Source organism: Dendronephthya gigantea, unplaced genomic scaffold (genome assembly GCF_004324835.1).
Source record: "Dendronephthya gigantea isolate DGI-Jeju-01 unplaced genomic scaffold, DenGig_1.0 000024F, whole genome shotgun sequence".
In the NCBI taxonomy this organism is placed as follows: Eukaryota; Metazoa; Cnidaria; class Anthozoa; order Malacalcyonacea; family Nephtheidae; genus Dendronephthya; species Dendronephthya gigantea.
This window is the reverse complement of record NW_021163034.1, coordinates 1,299,778-1,321,789: the sequence shown is the minus strand read 5'-3', so window position 1 is coordinate 1,321,789 and position 22,012 is coordinate 1,299,778. Positions and strand designations below refer to the sequence as shown.

The window sequence follows — 22,012 nt, the reverse complement described above, 5'->3', positions numbered from 1 at the left end:
CACGGACGAAACAGAAAGTTTAAAACTTTCTACAATGTACAATACCAACATCCCTTGACTTACAACGAGTGTAATGTACTCAAAAAGCATGTTTTGTATTTCTAAATCCGCTCTTAATCTTCTGTAGTGTGGTGTGTCACAAGGCATTTCGTGAAGTCTTTGACAGCAAACAGTTCGCTTCAACCGTGAGATGATGTAACTCCACAATCTCATTCTTAAGCGATAGGTTGCTTTCTTCAAAAAGTTCAAAACTCCGGAAAACAATGAAAGTCCAACGAACAGCCAAATGTTTGTGAAGTCTGCTTGCATGGTACGGTATAGGTAAATTACACCACCTCGAATACCGTATACAAGAACAAAACTCCGACCGGGATGCACTACTCCGGAGCTTCGCCTCAACGCAATATGCTTCAGGATTACTGCAGGGAAAATGACCATCGCAGGAGCCATAGCAGCGACCAGGAACTTATATTGTTCTTCTTTTACACTTATAAAGAAAGGAATTGTGCCGTATCTGTAAACAAATGATAGTACAGAAGACACGAGGAATTCTGACGAAACCAGAGCGAATATATGAAAGTTAGAATAAGACAAAGTCTGCTCGCTGGCTCGAATATTGCGTAATACGACAATACTGCCAGTGATTATTCCAGTAAAGAAAAGAACATTTAAAGGATATCTATAATACATATGTGTACCATAGGCTCCAAATACCATTAATAATAGGTAATAGATAACTGCCGTTAATCCAAAAATAACACCAACATAAAAAGTAGAAAAGAACTTCATTTTAAAAACATTCCAGCTGAACAGCACCGCAGTTGTCAGGGGAAACCAAAGATTTATTACCATTGCCTCCACGCTGTCGCCAATCACTCGAAGTCGTTTTACAGACAACGGTAAACTGTTGTTGTGATATTGCCATTCTATGCAAAGATCAGTTGTCTTTAAATCCAAATATAGTAAAGTCATCGTGAAAGCTGTTATAGGCATAATAGCGATAGTTACACTTAGACTTGTCCAAAAGCTTTTGCAAATGGACTTCCGATAACTCACAAGCTCAGAAGAGACATCACCAAGCCTACGATAGTTTCTCAATCTTTGTCCTGTCAATTCAGCCAATGAAGAAGAAGTCAATTCGTCTTCGGGAATAATGTTCTCGTATTCTTTGTTGATATATGGCAGCCATTTATCTTCCTCTATCAGTCGACTTTCACTTGAGTCGTCTGCCTCATGAAGTTGTTCTCTCCGAGACAAACGCGGCGCTTCGTTCAGGAAAAGCGAAAACGCTGACAAAATCATTCCCACAATTTCTTCCAACATTTGGACGGATTGCTGAAGACACGAACTGGAAGAAGATGTGACACGATAATAATTCTTGTATCCGTAGAAAATTATGAGATTTTCCTTCTCCTGCACACGATGGCCTCTGGATTTTAAAGCTTCCAAAGCAGGAAATGTATTTGACAAACAGGAAGTTGATGTAATCAAACAGGGAACGCAATATAACAATTACCAAACTATAATTAACAATATTTTCAATTGCCAATCAGCATCAATTAATAGGTGCATGAAAAAGGCGTCTTTATACACTCATCTTTACCAATCCGTGAAATAGTCGATTTGAAAGACACAACGTAGAATAGTTTGATCACTTCTGTCCATTAATCAAGCTGCCGACGCCACTTTTGTACAACGTGACAGTGTTTTCGTTTTCGAAGGAGAAATCCTGAAAGATCCTGACCTGATAAAGCGGACTGAAAGAGAAGAGTATCTACCATTCACTGTTTTTTTTTTGAAAGTTCTTTGTATTTACTTTTACTAGAACATCCTCCCACACAGTAAAATCATGCATGCTAACAATTGTGAGAACCACTTTTGAGGGTTTTCCTAGCATTTTCCATAGCAACGATGGCGCCATCAAGTTCGCTAGATCCGTTCTTGCTCTGTTGTTACCTCCTAGTGGCTAGTCGACTTTCACATGCATCATTGTGGCCCACGATGCCATTGAGACCGAGAATATTTTGTGTATTCTACGGATTTAGCAACTTAGAGCAACCGAAACTGACTCAGTTGGATGATCAAAATGGCTCCACATCAGCTAGGACAGTGACGGGTTATTGGACAGGATCAATTTTCACTAGAACAATGAGCAATTCCTGATTATGTATGTCCCGTTCCTCGCACCAGTCCCATTGACGCGCGCTTGAAAATTAGAGAGAAGGACTCGGCTAAATATGACACTGTCACCACGAGAATGATGAGGTTAGCCAACATATGTCGTTTCCAGTATTTCGACCACACGCGACTAATTGGAATGTTGTAGTGATGAATTTGAACAAAATTGGATAAAACATTGAAAAAGAAGTCGATTCCAATGCCAATAGCGTTGTTCCTCAAAGCCTCGTAAACGATGGAAGTTATTACAGTTAAAACTATTGCGTCATAATTATGCTAAAACATTAAAATATATAAATTTATTTAAAGTATTTAAAATCGAGCAAGGAAGTTAACTATTGTTAACCTTATTGTTCCCTATTACACATTGCATATATAAAAGAGTTGCTACCCTATTTTGTATGGCTCATAGGAAAATTGAAAGCTCTTTTATGTCTAGATCTTAGATTGTATTATTAAATTAATATGGAGCTGGAATATTTCGATATTAGTAATGTTATTTTTCATCGTTGAAGTACATCTTTGATGCTTAAGAAGCAGGCTCGAGAGTATTTTTATCTTTGATTTATCCACTGTTAGAGCAAAACAACCCGGTCCTTAAAATTAATAATTGATAACAATGATCCTGCTCAACGTGCAGAAATGTTTTCGTTCTCGTGGCACTCGCGCGTGTACGCGTGTACGCGAGTCTACTCGGTGTATTATTCGCGTACACGCGCGAGGGCCACGAGAACGAAATCATTTTTGGGCTGCCTACGGATATACAAGCATTTTAATTTCTCACTCATGCAGTTCCTCAAAATTTTGTTTTCGTTTAGTAGGGCTGAAATAAAAGCTTTTTTGCAGTGTTGTATGCTTTGTATTCGATTAGTTAACACCTTGCACAATTAAATCACAATGCAAACGGGCGTGTTTATCATTTGGTACTAATTTGGAACATTTTGCTTGTTGTCTCTTAGACAGCGCGACTCTTGATTCGTGTTAAAAAATTATCAACTCTTGCTTGGGTTAAGTTACGTTATTTCAATGTATCCGCGAGCTATTTGGTATATAGAGCAAATTAATAATGTTTTAAACTTTGCTAAGAGCATTAGTAAAGGAATATTGAAGCTATATATAGATACAATTTACCTTAAGTGGCGATAGAATTTTAAGGCAATTATGATTGTAATTTAACTTGAGTGGGAAATTCCGCAAACAAAAAGATGCACTTATAGACACTTATTAAAATTATTTGAAAACACACAAAACAATAGCTTCAAAACCATACGGGGGGTCCATGGAATGTTGAGCAATTTTCGATTTTCATTTGCAGAAACCAAATTCTCGAAGAGTCTATTGATCATCTTAAAGGATTGATGAATATGCTAGACCATAATCAGTACAGTGTTTTGTTATGCCTCCTGTGGTTCTGTACTGAAAACATATGAAAATTTTTGCACCTGTAAAATGACAATTGTTGTGCCCTTAGTGATTTATTGATTTATCTATCTGCATTTTAGGTCTGTTAAAGTCGATTCATTTGAATATCAAAATAAATTTAAAATGAGGACAGATACTCCTTATTGCATGCATATAAATTGTTTAGTATATTGACGTTCTGGAAACTAATATATCCTAATTATAGTCCGACTAGAACAACGAGCAATTCTTGACTGTCAATATTTCGTTCCTTGCGCCAGTCCCATTGAAGCGCGCTTGAAACACCGAGAGAAGGACTGGGCTGAAATATGACACTATCACCATGAGAATGAGCACGTTAGCAAAAATATGTCGTTTCCAGTACTTTGACCACACGCGACTAATTGGAATGTTGTAGTAATGAATTTGAACAAAATTGGATAAAACATTGAAAAAGAAGTCGATTCCAATGCCAATGACAATGTTCCTCGAAGTCTCATAAACGATGGACGAAACAGAAAGTTTAAAACTTTCTACAATGTACAAAACCAAGGTGCCTTGACTTACAACGAGTGTAATATACTCGAAAAGCATGTCTTGAATTTCTAAATCCGCTCTTAACCTTCTGTAGTGTGGTGTGTCACGAGGCATTTCGTGAAGTCTTTGACAGCAAACAGTTCGCTTCAACCGTGAGATGATGTAACTCCACAATCTCATTCTTACGCGATAGGTTGCTTTCTTCAAAAAGTTTAAAACACCGGAAAACAATGAAAGTCCAACGAACAGCCAAATGTCTGTGAAGTCCGCTTGCATGGTACGGTATAGGTAAATCACTCCACCTCGGATACAGTACACCAGGATGAAACTCCGACCGGGATGTATTATCTCGGAACTTTTCCTCGACGCAATATGCTTCAGGATTACTACAGGAATAATGGCTATCACAGGAGCCATAGCAGCGACCAGGAACTTATATTGTTCCTCTTTTACACTATTGAAGAAAGGAACCATGGCGTATCTGTAGAAGTATGCAAGGAGAGAACCAAGGACAAACTCGAATGATACCAAAATAATTATATGTAAATTTGAATAAGATATTGTCTGTTCGTGGTCGTGCGCTCGAATACTTCGCATTAACACTATACCACAAATTATCTTTGCGGTAACATTAAGTATATTTGCAGGATACATGTAATATCTCTGGGTGCCGTAGACCCCAAATACAAGTAAAAATAAGTCATAGATAACTATCAATAATCCAAAAATAACACCAACATAAAAAGTAGAAAAGTACTTCATTTTTAAAACTTTCCAGCTGAACAGCACCGCAGTTGTCAGGGGAAACCAAAGGTTAGTTATTATTACCTCCACAGTGACGCCAATCAGCTTAATTCGTTTTACAGACAACGGTAAACTGTGGTTGTGATATTGCCATTCTATGCAAAGATCAGTCGTTTCTAAATCGAGATATTGGAATACCATCGTAAAAGCAGTCAGGGGTACAACAGCGATAGTTATACTTAGACTTGTCCAAAAGCTTCTGCGAATGGACTCCCGGTAACTTACAATCTCAGGTGAAATGTCACTAATTAACCTGCGATAGTCTGTCAATCTTTCTCTGGTTAATTCGGGCAATGGCGAAGTCAATTCGTCCTCGTTATTAAAGTCATCGTATTCTTTGTTGATATATGGCAGCCATTTATCTTCATCAATCAGTCGTCGTTCACTTGATTCGTCCGTTTCATAGGGTTGTTCTCGCCGAGACAAACGCGGCGTTTCGTTCAGGAAAAGCGAAAACACTGACAGAATCATGCACACAATTTCTTCCAACATTTCGACGGATGGCTGTTGACACGATCTGGGGAAGATGTAAAAGAAGAATTATTGTATTTTATATTACATTTCCCTTCTCTTACAATTGTCCAAGCTTATAGCAGGGAAATTTATTCAGTACACAAGAAGGAAGACGAACTAGCCATACTGAAAGGGTAATTACATACATAGTAAGGATTACCTCTGGTAATCTCATCTCGCGTCAAAGATACATGAGAATTAAAGCCTTCTGTCCATCTCTGGTACCAACGATATCCGCGAACGACACGAAAGCGACAGTCTTGGCACTCTTCATCCTTCTGGCACTGATAAATGAAAGTCTACTTCTCATGGCACAACGCCTGGAGTGATATGACTTTCCATTTCCTTGTTTACTTTCTACCACGAGTTTTGCCCACATACTTCGCGTGTGTTCTCCCTAATTTTCTACACTCTTGACGAAGGCCCCATGTAGGTCGAAACGTCGAGAAGTGTTTAGTCCATTTTAGGCAGTTGTTGACCACATTTGATACGAAGTTGTTGCCACGTTGTTTCCAGGTTATATTGGAACGGAATTAAATACATAATTATACTGCAAATAACATGTTTGTAACGCGCGTTCTGAGTCGCAAATCTTGAGTCGCAAACTGTCAATGTTGATCACAATCTTACCAGCTCAGTTTATGATAAAACAGCCATATTTTTTATACAACTGTCTTCGAGAATGTTTCTTTTTGTCTCTTTAACAGCGTGACTTCGTTTAGTTAACTGAGCGGTGAAATAATTTCAAAAATATTATTACTAAAAGGAAATTTTTAAAATCAATTTAACCTGAGTGGCAATAGAATTTGAAGGCAATTATAATCACAACTCAACTTGAATGGGAAAGACCGCAAACAAAAAGATACACTTATAAACACTTATTAAGAGTAAATCAATTATGATTTTTGGTACTTCAATCGATGTAGGTAAATTCTAGAGGTTGAAAGAGTCTTAATTTTCGAGTGGAATTATACACACTTCAAATTCAAGCTAGGAACAGGAATCGAAGAGCATTGTACTGGAATCGCAAAAACCGTAGGTTCCATTCCTGCTGGAGGACTGATAGAGTTGACTCATTTTTCCTTCAACTGTTCCTGGCTTGAATTTAAAGTGTGTATAATTCCACTCGAAAATTAAGATCCTTTCAACCTCAAGAAGGCTTATTGAGAATGTTTGAGAACACTCAAAACAATAGCCTCAAAACCATACGGGGTCCATAGAATGTAAAATCACGTAAAATATTGCGCGTTGAGGGGTTTTCAATTGAGTATTTTACAGTATTTTAGTGCAAAGGAATTTTTCAATTGGTTCGCCGGTTTAAACATATGAAAATTTTTACACCTGTAAAATGACAATTTATTTCCCCAATAATGCCATAGAGAACCGAGACAAAGTGCCTTTTGTTGATTTATCAAACTGCATTTAGGCCTGCCACTGAAGCTAATTCATTTTGAATTTCAACTGAAATTGCTTTAAAACCTGAGGACGCGGTAACTGGTTATTGGACAGAATAAATTTTCTAGCATACTGAATCTCGGGTGAGATTTGTTACTCTATAAAATATACATGAAGTTCCTGAAGTCCAATGTATCTTCAGGACAGTCCGACTAAAACAACGAGCAATTCTTGACTATGAATATCCCGTTCGTTGCGCCAGTCCTATTGAAGCGCGCCTTAAAAACCGAAAGAAGGACTGGGCTGAAATATGATACCATCACAATGAGAATGATGAGGTTGGCCAACACATGTCGTTTCCAGTACTTTGACCACACGCGCCTAATTGGAATGTTGTAGTAATGGATTTGAACAAAATTGGATAAAACATTGAAAAAGAAGTCGATTCCAATGCCAATAGCAATGTTCCTCAAAGTCTCGTAAATGATGGATGAAACAGAAACTTTAAAACTTTCTACAATGTACAAGACCAAGGTTCCTTGACTTACAACGAGTGTAATGTACTCAAAAAGCATGTCCTGAATTTCTAAATCCGCTCTTAATCTTCTGTAGTGTTGTGTGTCACGAGACATTTCGTGAAGTCTTTGACAGCAAACAGTTCGCTTCAACCGTGAGATGATGTAACTCCACAATCTCATTCTTAAGCGATAGGTTGCTTTCTTCAAAAAGTTCAAAACTCCGGAAAACAATGAAAGTCCAACGAACAGCCAAATGTTTGTGAAGTCTGCTTGCATGGTACGGTATAAGTAAATTACACTACCTCGAATACCGTATACAAGAACAAAACTCCGACCGGGATGCACTACTCCGGAGCTTCGCCTCAAAGCAATATGCTTCAGGATTACTGCAGGGAAAATGACCATCGCAGGAGCCATAGCAGCGATCAGGAACTTATATTGCTCTTCTTTTACGCTATTAAAGAAAGGAACCGTGGCATATTTGTAGATGTATGCCAGAAGAGAACCCACGAGAAATTCTGACGATACCAAAGACAATATATGAAAGTTAGAATAAGACACAGTCTGATCGCTGGCTCGAATATTGCGTAATACGACAATACTGCCAGTGATTATTCCAGTAAAGAAAAGAACATTTAAAGGATATCTATAATACATATGTGTACCATAGGCTCCAAATACCAGTAGCATTAGGTAATAGATAACTACTGGTAATCCAAAAATAACACCAACATAAAAAGTAGAAAAGTATTTCATTTTGAAAACTTTCCAGCTGAACAGCACCGCAGTTGTCAGGGGAAACCAAAGATTTAATATCATTGCTCCCGCACTGTCGCCAATCACTCGAAGTCGTTTTACAGACAACGGCAAACTGTGGTTGTGATATTGCCATTCTATGCAAAGATCAGTTGTTTTTAAATCGAGATATTGCAGTACCATCGTAAGAGCAGTCAGGGGCACAACAGCGATAGTTATACTTAGACTTGTCCAAAAACTTCTGCGAATAGACTCCCGATAACTCGCAATCTCAGGTGAGATGTCACTGATTAACCTACGATAGCCTGTCAAATTTTGTCTGGTTGATTCGGGCAATGGCGAAGTCAATTCGTTCTCGTTATTAAAATCATCGTATTCTTTGTTGATATATGGCAGCCATTTATCTTCGTCCGCCAGTCGCCGTTCACTTGATTCTTCCGCCTCATAGATTTGTTCTCGCTGAGACAAACGCGGCGTTTCGTTCAGGAAAAGCGAAAACACAGACAAAATCATTCCCACAATTTCTTCTAGCATTTTGACAGATCACGCAGTAAGTTCTGGGGGAGTGGCGACAGGAACGTTATTGTATCTGCATATTACACTTTCCTTCTTTCACTAAGTGTCTTTATAGGCTATTCTAAGTTTATATTTAGCAGGGAAATTTATCTCACGGTTACCGACAAACAGGAAGACGAAGTAGCGAGGCTGAAACGGAGTAATTATAAATACCACGCAATGTTCTGGTATCTTTGTCATACCATTTACGAACATGGAAAGTATGTCTTTGTTTTCATAAAAAGATACGTTGCAACAAACTAAATAAGATCCGAAAGTCATAGAGATATCTTGAGTGGCAAACTCTGAATGTTGACCACGATCATAAGAGACGCGTTTAAACGTGATAAAACAGCGATATTTATTTTTGTATATAATTGCTTGCAAGAATGTTTCTTTTTCCCTTCAGGGGCCTAGCCATGGGGGGGCAAGGAGGGGCTTTACCCCCCCTCCAATGGTCTTTAAAACCGTTCTCATGAAATGTTTAAATCCAGCGGAATATGAGGAGGGGGGATCAAGTTAGGTAAGCAACGAGTAATCAGTAAATCTAAAAAGATTTTCACGTGTATTGTTCGTTGTTCTAATGTAATAATGACAGAATTTTGTAACCGAGTATTTGTAACCTTACGATTACTCTTAAAAGCTCGTATCAGAATGCGGGAAATGGCGTTTCCAAGCCTTAGAAATCCAAAATTTTCCCGGACCCCCCTAGATAGTTTGTGGCTTCCCCACTCACTGGTCGCCCCCCCCCCAAATTTTCTACCCTGGCTACGCCACTGTTTCCCTTCTAATTTCTAAACAGCACGTCTCATTTATTTAATGAGCTGTGACATATTTGCATGGCAAAAATTCATCCGAACTCGAATTTAACTAGCGTGCTAAAAATTGTGTTATCTCTAACAACATGGCGATCTCCAATTATGGCCACGTGCATGTGGGGTTCATAACCCAAGCTATATTGAGTGGTAAATACAGTACTGTCTAGAAATAACTATCTGATCGCGGTTAACCGAGGTCAGACCGAGGTCCAACCGTGGTGAGACAGAGCTTAATCATCGGCTTAACTCAGTCTGACAGACATTTCTTAAGATTTTTTTTATTTGGTTATTGTGTTGTCGTTCTCAACTGTTCGTTGCATTTCGTTCGGAAGCGAACGGCTACCGCGATCGTATTTTTTTCCTTGCGGTCGTCTGCGGTTCCTATCGGTCGACCGCACACGAACCCGCAGTGTTAACCTGTTATTTCTGGACAGCAATGTATAGTACATATATCATGCAAACTTTGCCACGGGTTAAATCAGTGGCAAACGTAAAAACTTATACAATTCGGCAATTCATGACTTTTTTTTTTTGCTCTTGTTAAACATCGACTTCCTCCTAACCGAGTTAAGAGGAAGGACAGAGGACATTCTTCTCTGACTCCGTCAAAAAATAAAAAAAAATCTCAAAAAAAAATGTTTTTAACGCCCACGATAATAATGTGAGATATTCGCGGATATGCATTATTGTACCCGACAGTGCTCTTGCGAATTTTTAGTATATATTTAACGTGCGGTTGGGATTTACTACGCTACGCTAGAATTATATGGGAAACCTGGGATCTACTGTATCTGTATCTTTAGAACCTCCCGACTAGAACAACGAGCAATTCTTGACTATGTATGTCCCGTTTCTCGCGCCAATCCCATTGACGCGCGCCTGAAAAACCGAGAGAAGGACTGGGCTGAAATACGACGCCATCACAATGAGAATGATGAGGTTGGCCAACACATGTCGTTTCCAGTACTTTGACCACACACGACTAATTGGAATGTTGTAGTAATGAATTTGAACCAAATTGGATAAGACATTGAAAAAGAAGTCGATTCCAATGCCGATACCGATGTTCCTCAAAGACTCGTAAATGATGGACGAAACAGAAAGTTTAAAACTTTGTATAGTGTACAAAACCAAAGTTCCTTGACTTACAACGAGTGTAATATACTCAAAAAGCATGTCTTGTATTTCTAAATCTGCTCTTAACCTTCTGTAGTGTGGTGTGTCACGAGGCATTTCGTGAAGTCTTTGACAGCAAACAGTTCGCCTCAACTGTGAGATGATGTAACTCCACAATCTCATTCTTAAGCGATAGGTTGCTTTCTTTAAAAAGTTCAAAGCACCAGAAAATAATGAAAGTCCAACAAACAGCCAAATGTTTTTAAAGTCTGCTTGCATGGTACGGTATAGGTAAATTACACCACCTCGGAGAAAGTACACCAGGACAAAACTCCGGCCGGGATGCACTACTTCGAAACTTTTTCTCGACGCAATATACCTACAAATTACAGCGGGAATGATGACCGACCCAGGAGCCATAGCAGCGATCAGAAACTTATATTGTTCTTCTTTTACGCTGTTGAAGAAAGGAACCATGGCATATTTGTAGATGTATGCCAGTAGAGAACCCAGGAGAAATTCTAACGATACCAAAGACAATATATGGAAATTAGAATAAGACACAGTCTGATCGCTAGCTCGAATATTGCGTAATACGACAATACTGCCAGTGATTATTCCAGTAAAGAAAAGAAAATTTAAAGGATATCGATAATACATATGTGTACCGTAGACCCCAAATACCAGTAGCAATAAGTAATAGATAACTACCACTAATCCAAAAATAACACCAACATAAAAAGTAGAAAAGTACTTCATTTTGAAAACCTTCCAGCTGAACAGCACCGCAGTTGTCAGGGGAAACCAAAGATTTACTATCATTGCTTCCACGCTCTCACCAATCACTTGAAGTCGTTTTACAGACAACGGTAAACTGTGGTTGGGATATTGCCATTCTATGCAAAGGTCAGTTGTCTTTAAATCGAAATATAGAAACGCCATCGTGAAAGCCGTTAGGGGAATCATAGCGATTGTTATACTTAGACTTGTCCAAAAGCTTTTGCAAATGGACTCCCGATAACGATGTGCAACCTCAGATGAAACATCACTAAAAAGCCTACGATATTCTGTTATTCCTTGTCTGGCTGTTCTAGGCAATTTGTTGTCGTTGTTGCAGTCAACGGTCTCGTATTCTTTGTTGATATATGGCAGCCATTTGTCATCTTCTATCAATCGACTTTCACTCCACTCGCCAGTCTCGTGAGCTTGTTCTCGCCGAGATACACGCGGCGCGTCGCTCAGGAAAAGCGAAAAAACGGACAAAATCATTCCCAGAATTTCTTCCAACATATTGCAACCCTTGTCTTATACGACGGTCTCTGGGTTAATCCAAGTTTATACTGATAACACAGAACAGGCTATATTCAATTTTTTTATATATATTTATATAGATATATAACAATAATAATCGATAACAAATTAACAATGGCGTAGCCGGCATGGATATGTGGGTGGGGTATATTCATATATTCATGTTTACTGAACGGTAAAACAATCGATTTCAAAGGAAATAATTAACTGTACGAGTATTTGAATATGCATCGTTATATGATGTTGGGCTTGCGACGCCTAATGATTGATGTGGTAGGGTTCTTTCGATGGCACCATCGACAAGGCTCCGTTATACCATGACAAGATTTAGTAGCGGACATTTTTTTATACTCCCCACGATGGCTTTTTCCATTGCGAAATGCAGTGTATGCTAGGACATGCAGACACATTTGCTTTTCACTTTCACTTGCGTTTTAAACTTATCAAACTGGGTCCCTGTGGGAAAGTCACGATTGTCTATTTCGAATCTGAAGTAGAGGTCTGCATGGCGGTGACAAGGTTGAACTTTTGTAATTTTGCTTTCAATTCTTCTTCTGAATGCGCATTCCGCAATCTTTTGACAGCTCATCATACAAATTTGACAGCTAATTATAGCTATATGTCCATTTTGTGGTTTAAAGTATAAAAATAATACACAAGGTTATTATTCAGACGATTCGTTTTTGCCGTGTGCAAGTTTCAAATCTTTTGGTGAGTAAAAAATTTTCTCACCAAGTTTGAATTGAGAATTGCGGCTAAGAGAACTGCGACCAATTTCCGCAGTGTCTAACGATATGCTGTGCGAATGTTGGGTCGCAAACTCGCAGTGTCATGACAATACCAATAAACATGTATTCAATGAAACAGACACCTTTCATTTTGTTATTTACCTCGAGAAGTTTTCCCTTTTGTCATTAAACAGCATGACTCGTTTTGTGAATTGAGCTGTGACATTCGGGGCCTAATGTGTTCGGCGAGGTTTGAGAACTTTTGGTTTTTGGAGCAACTTTCATTTTGACCAACTTCACGGCAATTATTTCGTTTAAATAGCATTATTACTAAGTCATTTCGTTTCTAACCGAGACCCACACTGAGCTACGTTCACGAAAATTGACTAAAATCGCTCATTCGGACATTGACATTGACTAAATCGTTCCCACAATTTATCTCAACAAATAGACGGGGAAATATATTTTGCCAACGGGCAATAACAAATACCAGACAATGTTTAACAACATTTTTTTATATATTCTAATATTTTATTGTTATGTTATGTTATCTCAATTAGACTGGCAATCTCCTATACCAGCATGTCGTCAATATCCGCGAGCTATATTTGGTGTAGCCAACCGAAGGGTGTATAAAATTAGCTAGGTTAAATCAAATTTTTGATAAGATATTAATACAATATCGACTTAAGTGTCAATTTAAGTATTTAACTTGAGTGGCAATGGACGTGGGAATAACCACAACCAGGAAGATGCACTTATAAGTGAGATTGAGTACGTTACACACAAAACAATAGCTTAAAAACCAGATGGGGGTCCATGGAATGTACTGTATTTTAACTCATTTTTAGCAGGAAGCCTTTTAAGTTACAGCATGCATGGTAACCTCAGAAAGGCTACAAGACAGAATTGTAAGGACTGGTGATCGACTCCTGTCGAGCCTAAGCACGAAGAAGGGCTACGGGTACGAAGTTGTGTACCGTTGTATATTTGACTAATGTGATGTCATCATGTTTCTATTATGGTATAGACTGCAGTAATGGGGACAGAAATTTCTGGTGCAGGTCCTTTATAGGTCTTGTCCTAACCCTAAGGCCTAACTAACCTGTGTTACGCCACTGTCAGACAGGTTGAGTCTTTTTTGTTTTGGATTTGAATTTGTTCAACGAGGAGAAAACTTTATTATAGTGATATTTGCATTGCAAATTCAAATGTTGAATCATAATATAAATGTTATGAAACAACCATGACCATGTTTTAACATTTATAGAGAATAATACATGGAAATATGGAATTTATTTCCAGTCGCTGCGTTCACTCGTTCGAAATCATTCTCAACACGAGAGTTATCATGAATAATTGCACATGTAGCTACGTCATTCGTTGTTTATGCTATCGAATCGTACGCAAACATTTATCATTATTATATACACAAGAGTCAGATATGAGGTATGCCGCAGTTTCATTGGTTGGCTACTAGACAGATATTAGCTCATATCTGTCTGGTAGAGAAAGTAAACAAAATGGCTGAAAGATTTGGGGAGTTGAGTGAAATAGAAATCCAAGCTTTAGTTGATAATAGCACACCAAATGCACCGAAAGGGCGACAAAGTTTGTGTTAATAATAAAACAGTTATTCTGCTCACTCTCGTCGTATATGGCCGATAGCCATGGCTATCAGCTCATATACGACTCGAGTTCGCAGAATAACTGTTAATTATTTCAAGCCACATTTCGGCGATTTGAATTATTCTTGCTTTCTTTATAACAATTTTTATTATAAATTTGCATAACAAAAAATCTTATTAAACACTCATTTCAGTTCACAACATTTAATGGGTTAAATTCGCTACCACAATGCCTCGCGATTTTCGGTTTTCGCCAGTTTCGCTCATGATGAAAATTCAAGGCAGCAACCAAAATTATCCTGTATTTTCCTTCAACTACAAATATTAACCATATTTATCCCAAAGTGTTCTTCATTACCAATTTTATTCTTTCAAGATGGCGGACAAAGAGGAGAGTGGCAGTTTGGCAAAATCGCGTGAACAACGTAAAAATGCAGGCAATAAGATGTCGAAACTGCTCCAAGAGGAATTGGGGGAAGACGAATTTTATAAGACAGCTCTTGGTGGTTTTACGGAGGAATCGGGAGACGAGGAATATGTCTCAGAAGACGAACAATCTGACCAAGCTGATTCCGATTTTAGCATGTCTGAAACGGACGAAGTCATAGAGCAAGACGACGAGGATGAAGGCAAAAAGAAACGAGCAAAGACTTTTTACAAAAAGCCCGTTCGAGAAAAAGGCCCCAAAGAAGAGAACAAAACACCGAAGGTTAAAAAAGCGGCCGTGAAAACGACTCAAATCACTCAATCGAGGGCTTCTAGCAGAAAGTCAACTCGCGCAGCGACCTTACAGAGTTCCGACAAACATCGCAAAAGAATGGAAGGAAAAAAGGTTGGCGGCTATAAAAATCCATTGATCGGTTTTCAAAAGCATAGATTTTGTAATTTACTTTGGCAAAACAAAATATTTAGCTAACCTTCATAAAATCGTTTGCTCGCTGTTGACTCACTTGACTGTTGCTGGTTGAGAATTATGTGACTTTTGACTTCAGTAAACAACATACATTCGAAGAAACCCATCATTCAGCAAACTTGTTTTTACACTAGTCCCAGTCTTTTTGACGACAGTCCTGAGCCCTAGTGTAAAGCCAAGAAATCACCACCATACCCTTGAGAGGTGCTCTCCCACCCTTGCTTGAATATACTCTAAAAAATATCAGATGAATTGCTGCAGCATAGCGAACAACTATTGTCATCACCTAGAGTTGTAGAGCATAAAAAGCCTTGCGGGGAGAGAGTAGGAGGGGAGAAGGGTGTTGTGTTGGGCAGGTTCCCTTCCGACTGATATTTCTGGTCTAAATTAGGCCATGAATATCCATTTTACTTCTAATTTCTGATTAAACACATAACTAATTTAACTTACCTCTTCCTGAACAAGTTTAACTGGTTGTATTCTTTTTTTGACTAAGTAAGATTGCCTAGCATCTGGTAGAGTAATTATATAGTGAATTAATGTGCTTTAGTTATTGGCTGTGAATGGGTCAATTGCCATGGATATTATCTTTATATCCTAAAATTACATCCACTAATTACCATTTATGATAGAATTTTCCCAAATTAAAGCACACATTTTCATGTGGTAACAGTTCAGTTTGAACTTTCAAATGTGTTCGCTTTTTTGGGTTGTGTATTCAGTATTCTTGCACCCTGTGTTTGGAGGAGGAAATTGAACTTCCAGACGAGATCTTAAGACTTGTAGAAGCTACTCCCCCTCTCCGCAATATTTTCACTACCCCTGAAGTCGTGGTAAAATGTCGAAGCCTTCTTGAAAATGATATGAAAATCCCTCCAACCAACTTGTCCAGTTTAAGAGTCGGTGAAGACTTTATTATTAAATTATATTGATATTCGAAATAACGATTATTAACCGGGCCTCATCGTCCCAAAGCAGCATTGACTTTGCTAACCCTTGCAAACCAACTTTTGTCTTTAGGCTGACAAGAAACAGGTGAAATTCTCCCAGCTCAGACCGCTAACCCAGAAAGAATTACTGGCCGAGGCAGAAGCCACGGAACAGATTAACATCGCCTCGCTCAAAGCATACCAACAGATGGAAGAGACGAAAAAGAAAGCCAAGAACCTAAAACCCGTTCGAAAAGAACCCATGATCCGCTACCTGTCCTTGTCAATGCCGGTTGTCGAGGTCAGCGAGGAAATAAAAGTAGACGATGACGTCGTGACTGGCGTTGACCAATCAGAAACGCCGATGGAGAAGGATTCCGACCCAATCCCCGAATCGAAATGCTCCAGGAATTTTATCATATTCACAGATCCGAAAACGTTTCCCGGAAATTACTTTGCTGAGAACAAAGCCTCGATACCGCAGAAGGCATATTGCCCGGTGACGGGGCTGCCAGCGAAGTATAAAGATCCTGTCACGGGTATGCCCTATGCCACTGCACAAGCTTTCCGATATATTAGAGAACATTATGCCAAGCAGGCAGCTGAAGAAAAGACGAACGAGGGAAGATTGTGAGTGCACTGGATTATCAACAACGACCACGTTTTAGTTGGAATTTCTATTTTTGTCACTGGTATAGGAGGACTACATAGTACCCTCTACTCCAAAATGTATCCCCCGTTTTTATGTAACACCTAATATTCCCCACATGCACCTAAAAACCAAAATAACAATAAGATATGAATCTGATATTCAACAAACTTGTTCAGTTAAGTTTGTGCAGAAACAAGATATTCACCATCATTTCACTTATCCGAAAGTATTTTAACAATGCTTGATATCTTTTTCAGGCGCTCCTCGTCAAGACTAGCGCAGCACACTGTGGTGGAGGCGACGTGACGTGTACAAAAATAAAGACTCTCTATTATAATCTATTCTTCTTTTATTTATACCTTTTTCAATACCAATATCTACTTATTGTAATTAACCATGTTGCTTTGAAATAAGTTACATCAAGATTATACTTTGAAGGCTCGAATCTATGTTTGAATAGAGTGTACGTGTGCATTGTACTTATTGCCGGATAATGATTCCAGGGTTTACCCCTAGGCAACCATAAACCTGATCCTAACCTAATCGCATGGATTATATTCGTGTATTTAGCATTAACTGAATGTGGAAACATGACCAGAAACGGTACTAGGAATGTTTGCAAAAATGGTGTCTCGTCTAGGAATAGATATAACCCCAAAATCTTATAATTTATTACCCCATATTATTGTCTGCTCTAACCATTTTTGTTGTCTATGCTACTGCAGTACTAAATAATTAGAGATCAGTAAGGTCAATTTTATCGCGACTATTTTTTTCCTCGACTTTCCAGACCCCTTTTTTCGGGCAAAATCAGACAGTTTAACTTTGAAAATGACAGGTTATTAACCATTTTAAAAACTCCAAGATTTCGGCAAAACCGGCGCGGACGCCCTTAGTGACATTTTCATTTTTTTACTGGAGCGAAATTTTTACCTATTTTATGTCGGTGTTTCTTTGAACCATGTTACGCTTTAACTTTTAAATAACATCTTTGTGTGTATTTCACAGAAAGAATCTACCACAATGCCAAATTTCAAGTTTATGACTTGTTTATATCATAACACAAAGATATTCTTTATTAAAATTGGTCCAATTTGACCATAAAGTTGAATCAATTTTCGATTTAATGGTGTCAAAATATTCCTGGGAGATATTCCCTTGGATAGAGAAACAGTATATTTCATAGAACTGGTGTGACCATTGCAAATTATCTAACGTTTTTGTACATTGTTATTGAGAAAAGACCCGCAATGCTCTTGAGATAGTGATAAAAGAATACAGGATTACCGATTAAGTTAAATAAAATCTACTTTCTACAATACAATCGTATACGCATCTTGATATCGATATTTGGGTATCTGTAATTACAATACGATGTGGTAACATTTCCTTCATTCCTCTTCCAGCCTTTTCCGTTCTTTGCGGGCTAAAATATGAACGAGAACGTTTCAGCAATTCACCTCCTTGTCTCATTAGTTATTTATATAGTTGACTGTCCAGTTGTATCTCGCGGTCTGTGATACGCGCACCACAGACTGCAATATGAACTGGACACAAATAAATCACAGTTTGCAATATGAACTGAACTGGACACAAATAAAACACAGACTGCAATATGAACTGGAAACACAAATAAAACACAGACTGCAATATGAACTGGAAACACAAATAAATTACAGACTGCAATATGATCTGGACACAAATAATTATAGGATGTGGCATTTTGTGTGGCAATAGGTCTACATCACCTACCTATTTCGTTATTTCGGAGTATGTATTGGTCAACCAGCACTTGGGGACCTCTTGAGTCAAATGAGCATCCTAACTTGAGCAATGTTTTGTTTTCTTTCAAAACTATTGCAATTTCATCTTCTGCCTGACTGCCAGCCATTTGAGACTGGTTGGCAATGCGAAGTTCCTTTATCACTGCGTTATCTTTTAAGACTTGAACTATGCACTGTATAAAAACATACAAAATTTATATCACATTCAAAACAAGAACTAATACTTAAAGCTAATGTGGAAACATACTGTATATGACCTTTATCATCAAATATCAAAATCTTTAATTATGCCTATTTTGATTGTTCGTTCTTACCTTTATCCCAACACCAGTGATATAGTTTGATTCAACATTTAATGATTCTAGTGTTGAATTTTTCCTTAATGCTTCGGCTAAATCCTACAGCAATTGAGAAGTATAAGATTGACAATATTGAGCATTTTAAACACATTAATTCATACATGATACTTTATACATTATGACCAGCAAAAAAAACAAAAAATGAATTTAGAGAGAAGTATTTATAAAATCACTTAAAGGAAAATACCATCTCTTACCTTGGCATGTCGATCCTGCATATGCGTGTTCGCCATACATAGAACCTTCAAGTGCGTATTGTTTTGTAAACAATCGATTATCGTTTCAATTGCATTCAGCTCGTTAATGTCTTTATGATTATTTACATTAAGATTTGTTAAATTTGCATCATTTGATTTTAATTTTTCTAATGCGTCAGCCAGATCTAATTCGTTCACAGCATTCAGACTGTTATCCTTCTTCTGTTTTATACCAGTTACAAATTCTAAAAAGTTATTTGTAAAATTACACAGTGTCATATACTATGGCATGCAGTAGGCTAATGCAGTAATTTATAAAGTCACCAGACAAGATAATTTTGAGACACATATTCATACATTCATCTTCTGCATTACTGACTTCTTAAGCGATTGTTTTCATGGTATGTGAATAAAGACATCTGAATAGAAACCCACAATTAACAAATGCAACCTACTGGGTTTTGCTTTCCTCAATCCACTTCCACGCAAAGACTTTCCAATCATATCAACGTCTCCAAATGCACTTTGTTCTTGTGTGAGAAGACCATGAAGGCCAAGCACAGCTAATAATGAAAAAATGCTCTTTATGGCAAGGGTACATTTCAAATATATTTGCAGCTACTATACTTTGAACAATAGATATTGAAAGTAAGGCTAAAATATTCATGTTCCAATACATGCCACTAGACATATTATCTATATACAGTATTTGGCTTGATTACATAATTTAAAATAAATAATAACTTGACATATGTGCAATGAAATACAGAACCATACTACGCACCAGCAAGCTCCGCTATTTCATCGACTGAAGCTCCATCCAGTGCCTCACTAAGGTCATCAGGAAGAATCGTTGCAGGTGCTTGGCGTCTCGGTTTTGGTTTCCAAACCTTCCCCCGGGTTTCTTTCTTGAAGGGTAGATAATTTTCGCCAACTTTTGACTCGAGAGCTTCTTTCTCCATATGCTTCAGGAGATGTTCCCTCTGGTAGGGCCCAGTATCCTCTTTATCCGTTTGGTTAGGTTGCCGCTCAGCAGCGGGCAACAGCTCATTCTATTTTATCAAATATATTTACAGTTAATTAATGCACCTTGTTGCATGTACATCATGTTATCAGTGGCAAATAATTAGCATTTGCAAATAACAATCCTTATGGAGAATTTATAATTTATGTATTACAAGGACGCAGACTGTCAATATCACAAGTCAATCATCTCAAACATCACGAATGTCAAGGCTGTGGGTTTTTGGAGCTTTACTGTAAATATTTAATTTAGAAAGGCTGTTTACACATGAATGCACTATCTTATTTATTCAACCCTCTGGAAAGGCCAGACAAATAAATTTTGTTAATTTTAGAAAGAAAACGTTTTGCCAGACTAATATGAACAGCAAGTGCTCATATCACAAGTAAATTATTTGGCATTCGGATGAATAAAATACTAAGGGTTCATTGTGAGAGTTTAGAGGAATTAAATTCTAAAGCATCTTCTAAAATTCTAATTTTTGTAAAAAAGTTTCTTTTAAAGAAGGCTTGTCCACTACGTCCTGAATTAACACACGGTAGAAGACAATATGATGATTGATTTTTACGAATTGCTTAGTTACAAAGTGACGCATCCTTACTGGGTCTTTTACCCTTTGACATTACTCTAAACCAATATAAAAACACTTCAAAATTCGCTTTCAAAATATCGTAAAAGAAATAAAATTTAAAACGGTGTTCCGATCTGGCATTATTCCCAAAGATATGAGCAAATCCAAAACACTTCAAAGCATATTATTCAGCGATAAATAATTTATTTGTTTCGCATTTTTGACAGAGGAATATGCGCTGTCGAGTGTCGCCTGAACTTTATGGAGAAAGTTTCAAATATAAACGGTCAAATTTCTCTAAAATGATATTTGTTTTGCATCGTATGAATAAACAGAAATTTCTACATAGAAACACACAGATGGAAACTTTTATGCTCGAAAATTTCCGGGGCAAATAATATGATATGGATCTACAATGTTGAACAAGAGAACCAGCAACATAGCTGATTCTCGTACAGTAATAAAAGAATATCAACTTCATTCTATAAATATCAGTGATATTCAAAAGGTTCTTCGCACCTCTGGGTCAATGGCTTCAGAAAGTTCTTCGATTTCTTGCAAAGAAAGCCCATCCAGCAAATGTAGGTCGTCCAAATCTCCAAAATCGTCCAGTTTCGACATATTATAAACGATTTGCTAAAGAACGACGCCTGTTTACAAAGCAAACGCAGCCAAATTCAAATCCCGATTTTAAGCGATCGGCACTTCCTTCCAGATAAATAATAGGCCTATGCAATGCTTGACAGGTCTATTTTACACAAATATCGTAGTAATCAACGTAAATTCTATCGTAAATGTAATACAAACGTGTTTGAAGATGCTTCAAGACACCTCCTTCGCTCGCTCCTTGCTCAATTTGCCACACGAAGAGTGATCAACAACTGCTCACACCCCCCTGATATATTGTCCCTCCCATATTGCCCCCTGTAGTGCATGCTGGGACATGACGTGCCGGGTATTAATAGAATATTCCGGATCTTCCGGAAAATGACGAGTAAAACGCGATGGCACGCGTTCGCCCATTGTTTAACCATCTAGAACACATGTAACGATTAAATACTAACTTTTGCTATAGCAGAGGCATACGAACTTGGCATTAGGAGGAAAATAATCGATAATTTTAACACGACTTACATAGTCATAGATAAAATTATCAATAAAACAGTGATAGGCGGTAGGCAACGCCTTGACACAAAGGGCTGAAAAATATGTTTGTTCATCTGGATTTAAAAACCAATACCGGCCGACAATTCCGGAAATATGATATAGAACGTAATCCGAAGATTAATCTTAAAACCAAAAATATGAACTGTAGCAACGCAAAA

General features: G+C 37.9%; 4 protein-coding genes across 5 annotated transcripts; 1 reads left to right on the top strand and 3 right to left on the bottom strand.

Annotated features, from left to right (window-relative positions):
• Nucleotides 1–3,685: 3,685 nt before the first annotated feature.
• LOC114522892 lies at nt 3,686–5,928 on the bottom strand. Of its 2 annotated transcripts, none has more exons than XM_028543670.1 (2): nt 5,580–5,928; nt 3,686–5,437 (listed from the first exon to the last, which is right to left on the bottom strand). In XM_028543670.1, exons 1-2 carry the CDS (start codon nt 5,606–5,608, stop codon nt 3,811–3,813), a joined length of 1,656 nt encoding a protein of 551 aa, XP_028399471.1. In that variant the 5' UTR covers nt 5,609–5,928; the 3' UTR covers nt 3,686–3,810. The 2 variants fall into 2 exon arrangements, with proteins under 2 accessions (XP_028399471.1, XP_028399472.1); XM_028543671.1 differs by having other exon boundaries at nt 5,594–5,928.
• A 4,284-nt stretch (nt 5,929–10,212) lies between these two features.
• LOC114522932 lies at nt 10,213–11,200 on the bottom strand. The gene has a single exon (XM_028543715.1). The coding sequence runs from the start codon at nt 11,066–11,068 to the stop codon at nt 10,289–10,291; it is 780 nt and encodes a 259-aa protein (XP_028399516.1). The 5' UTR covers nt 11,069–11,200; the 3' UTR covers nt 10,213–10,288.
• Nucleotides 11,201–14,603: 3,403 nt separating this feature from the next.
• LOC114522895 (vacuolar protein sorting-associated protein 72 homolog) lies at nt 14,604–17,168 on the top strand. The gene is made up of 3 exons (XM_028543674.1): nt 14,604–15,090; nt 16,192–16,730; nt 17,010–17,168. Exons 1-3 carry the CDS (start codon nt 14,635–14,637, stop codon nt 17,056–17,058), a joined length of 1,044 nt encoding a protein of 347 aa, XP_028399475.1. The 5' UTR covers nt 14,604–14,634; the 3' UTR covers nt 17,059–17,168.
• On the bottom strand, nt 17,117–21,572 carry LOC114522894 (tropomodulin-3-like). Its single transcript, XM_028543673.1, has 7 exons — nt 21,207–21,572; nt 19,877–20,144; nt 19,548–19,655; nt 19,093–19,337; nt 18,851–18,934; nt 18,505–18,709; nt 17,117–18,178 (listed from the first exon to the last, which is right to left on the bottom strand). The coding sequence occupies exons 1-7, from the start codon at nt 21,306–21,308 to the stop codon at nt 18,144–18,146; spliced, it is 1,047 nt and encodes a 348-aa protein (XP_028399474.1). The 5' UTR covers nt 21,309–21,572; the 3' UTR covers nt 17,117–18,143.
• Nucleotides 21,573–22,012: the final 440 nt, after the last annotated feature.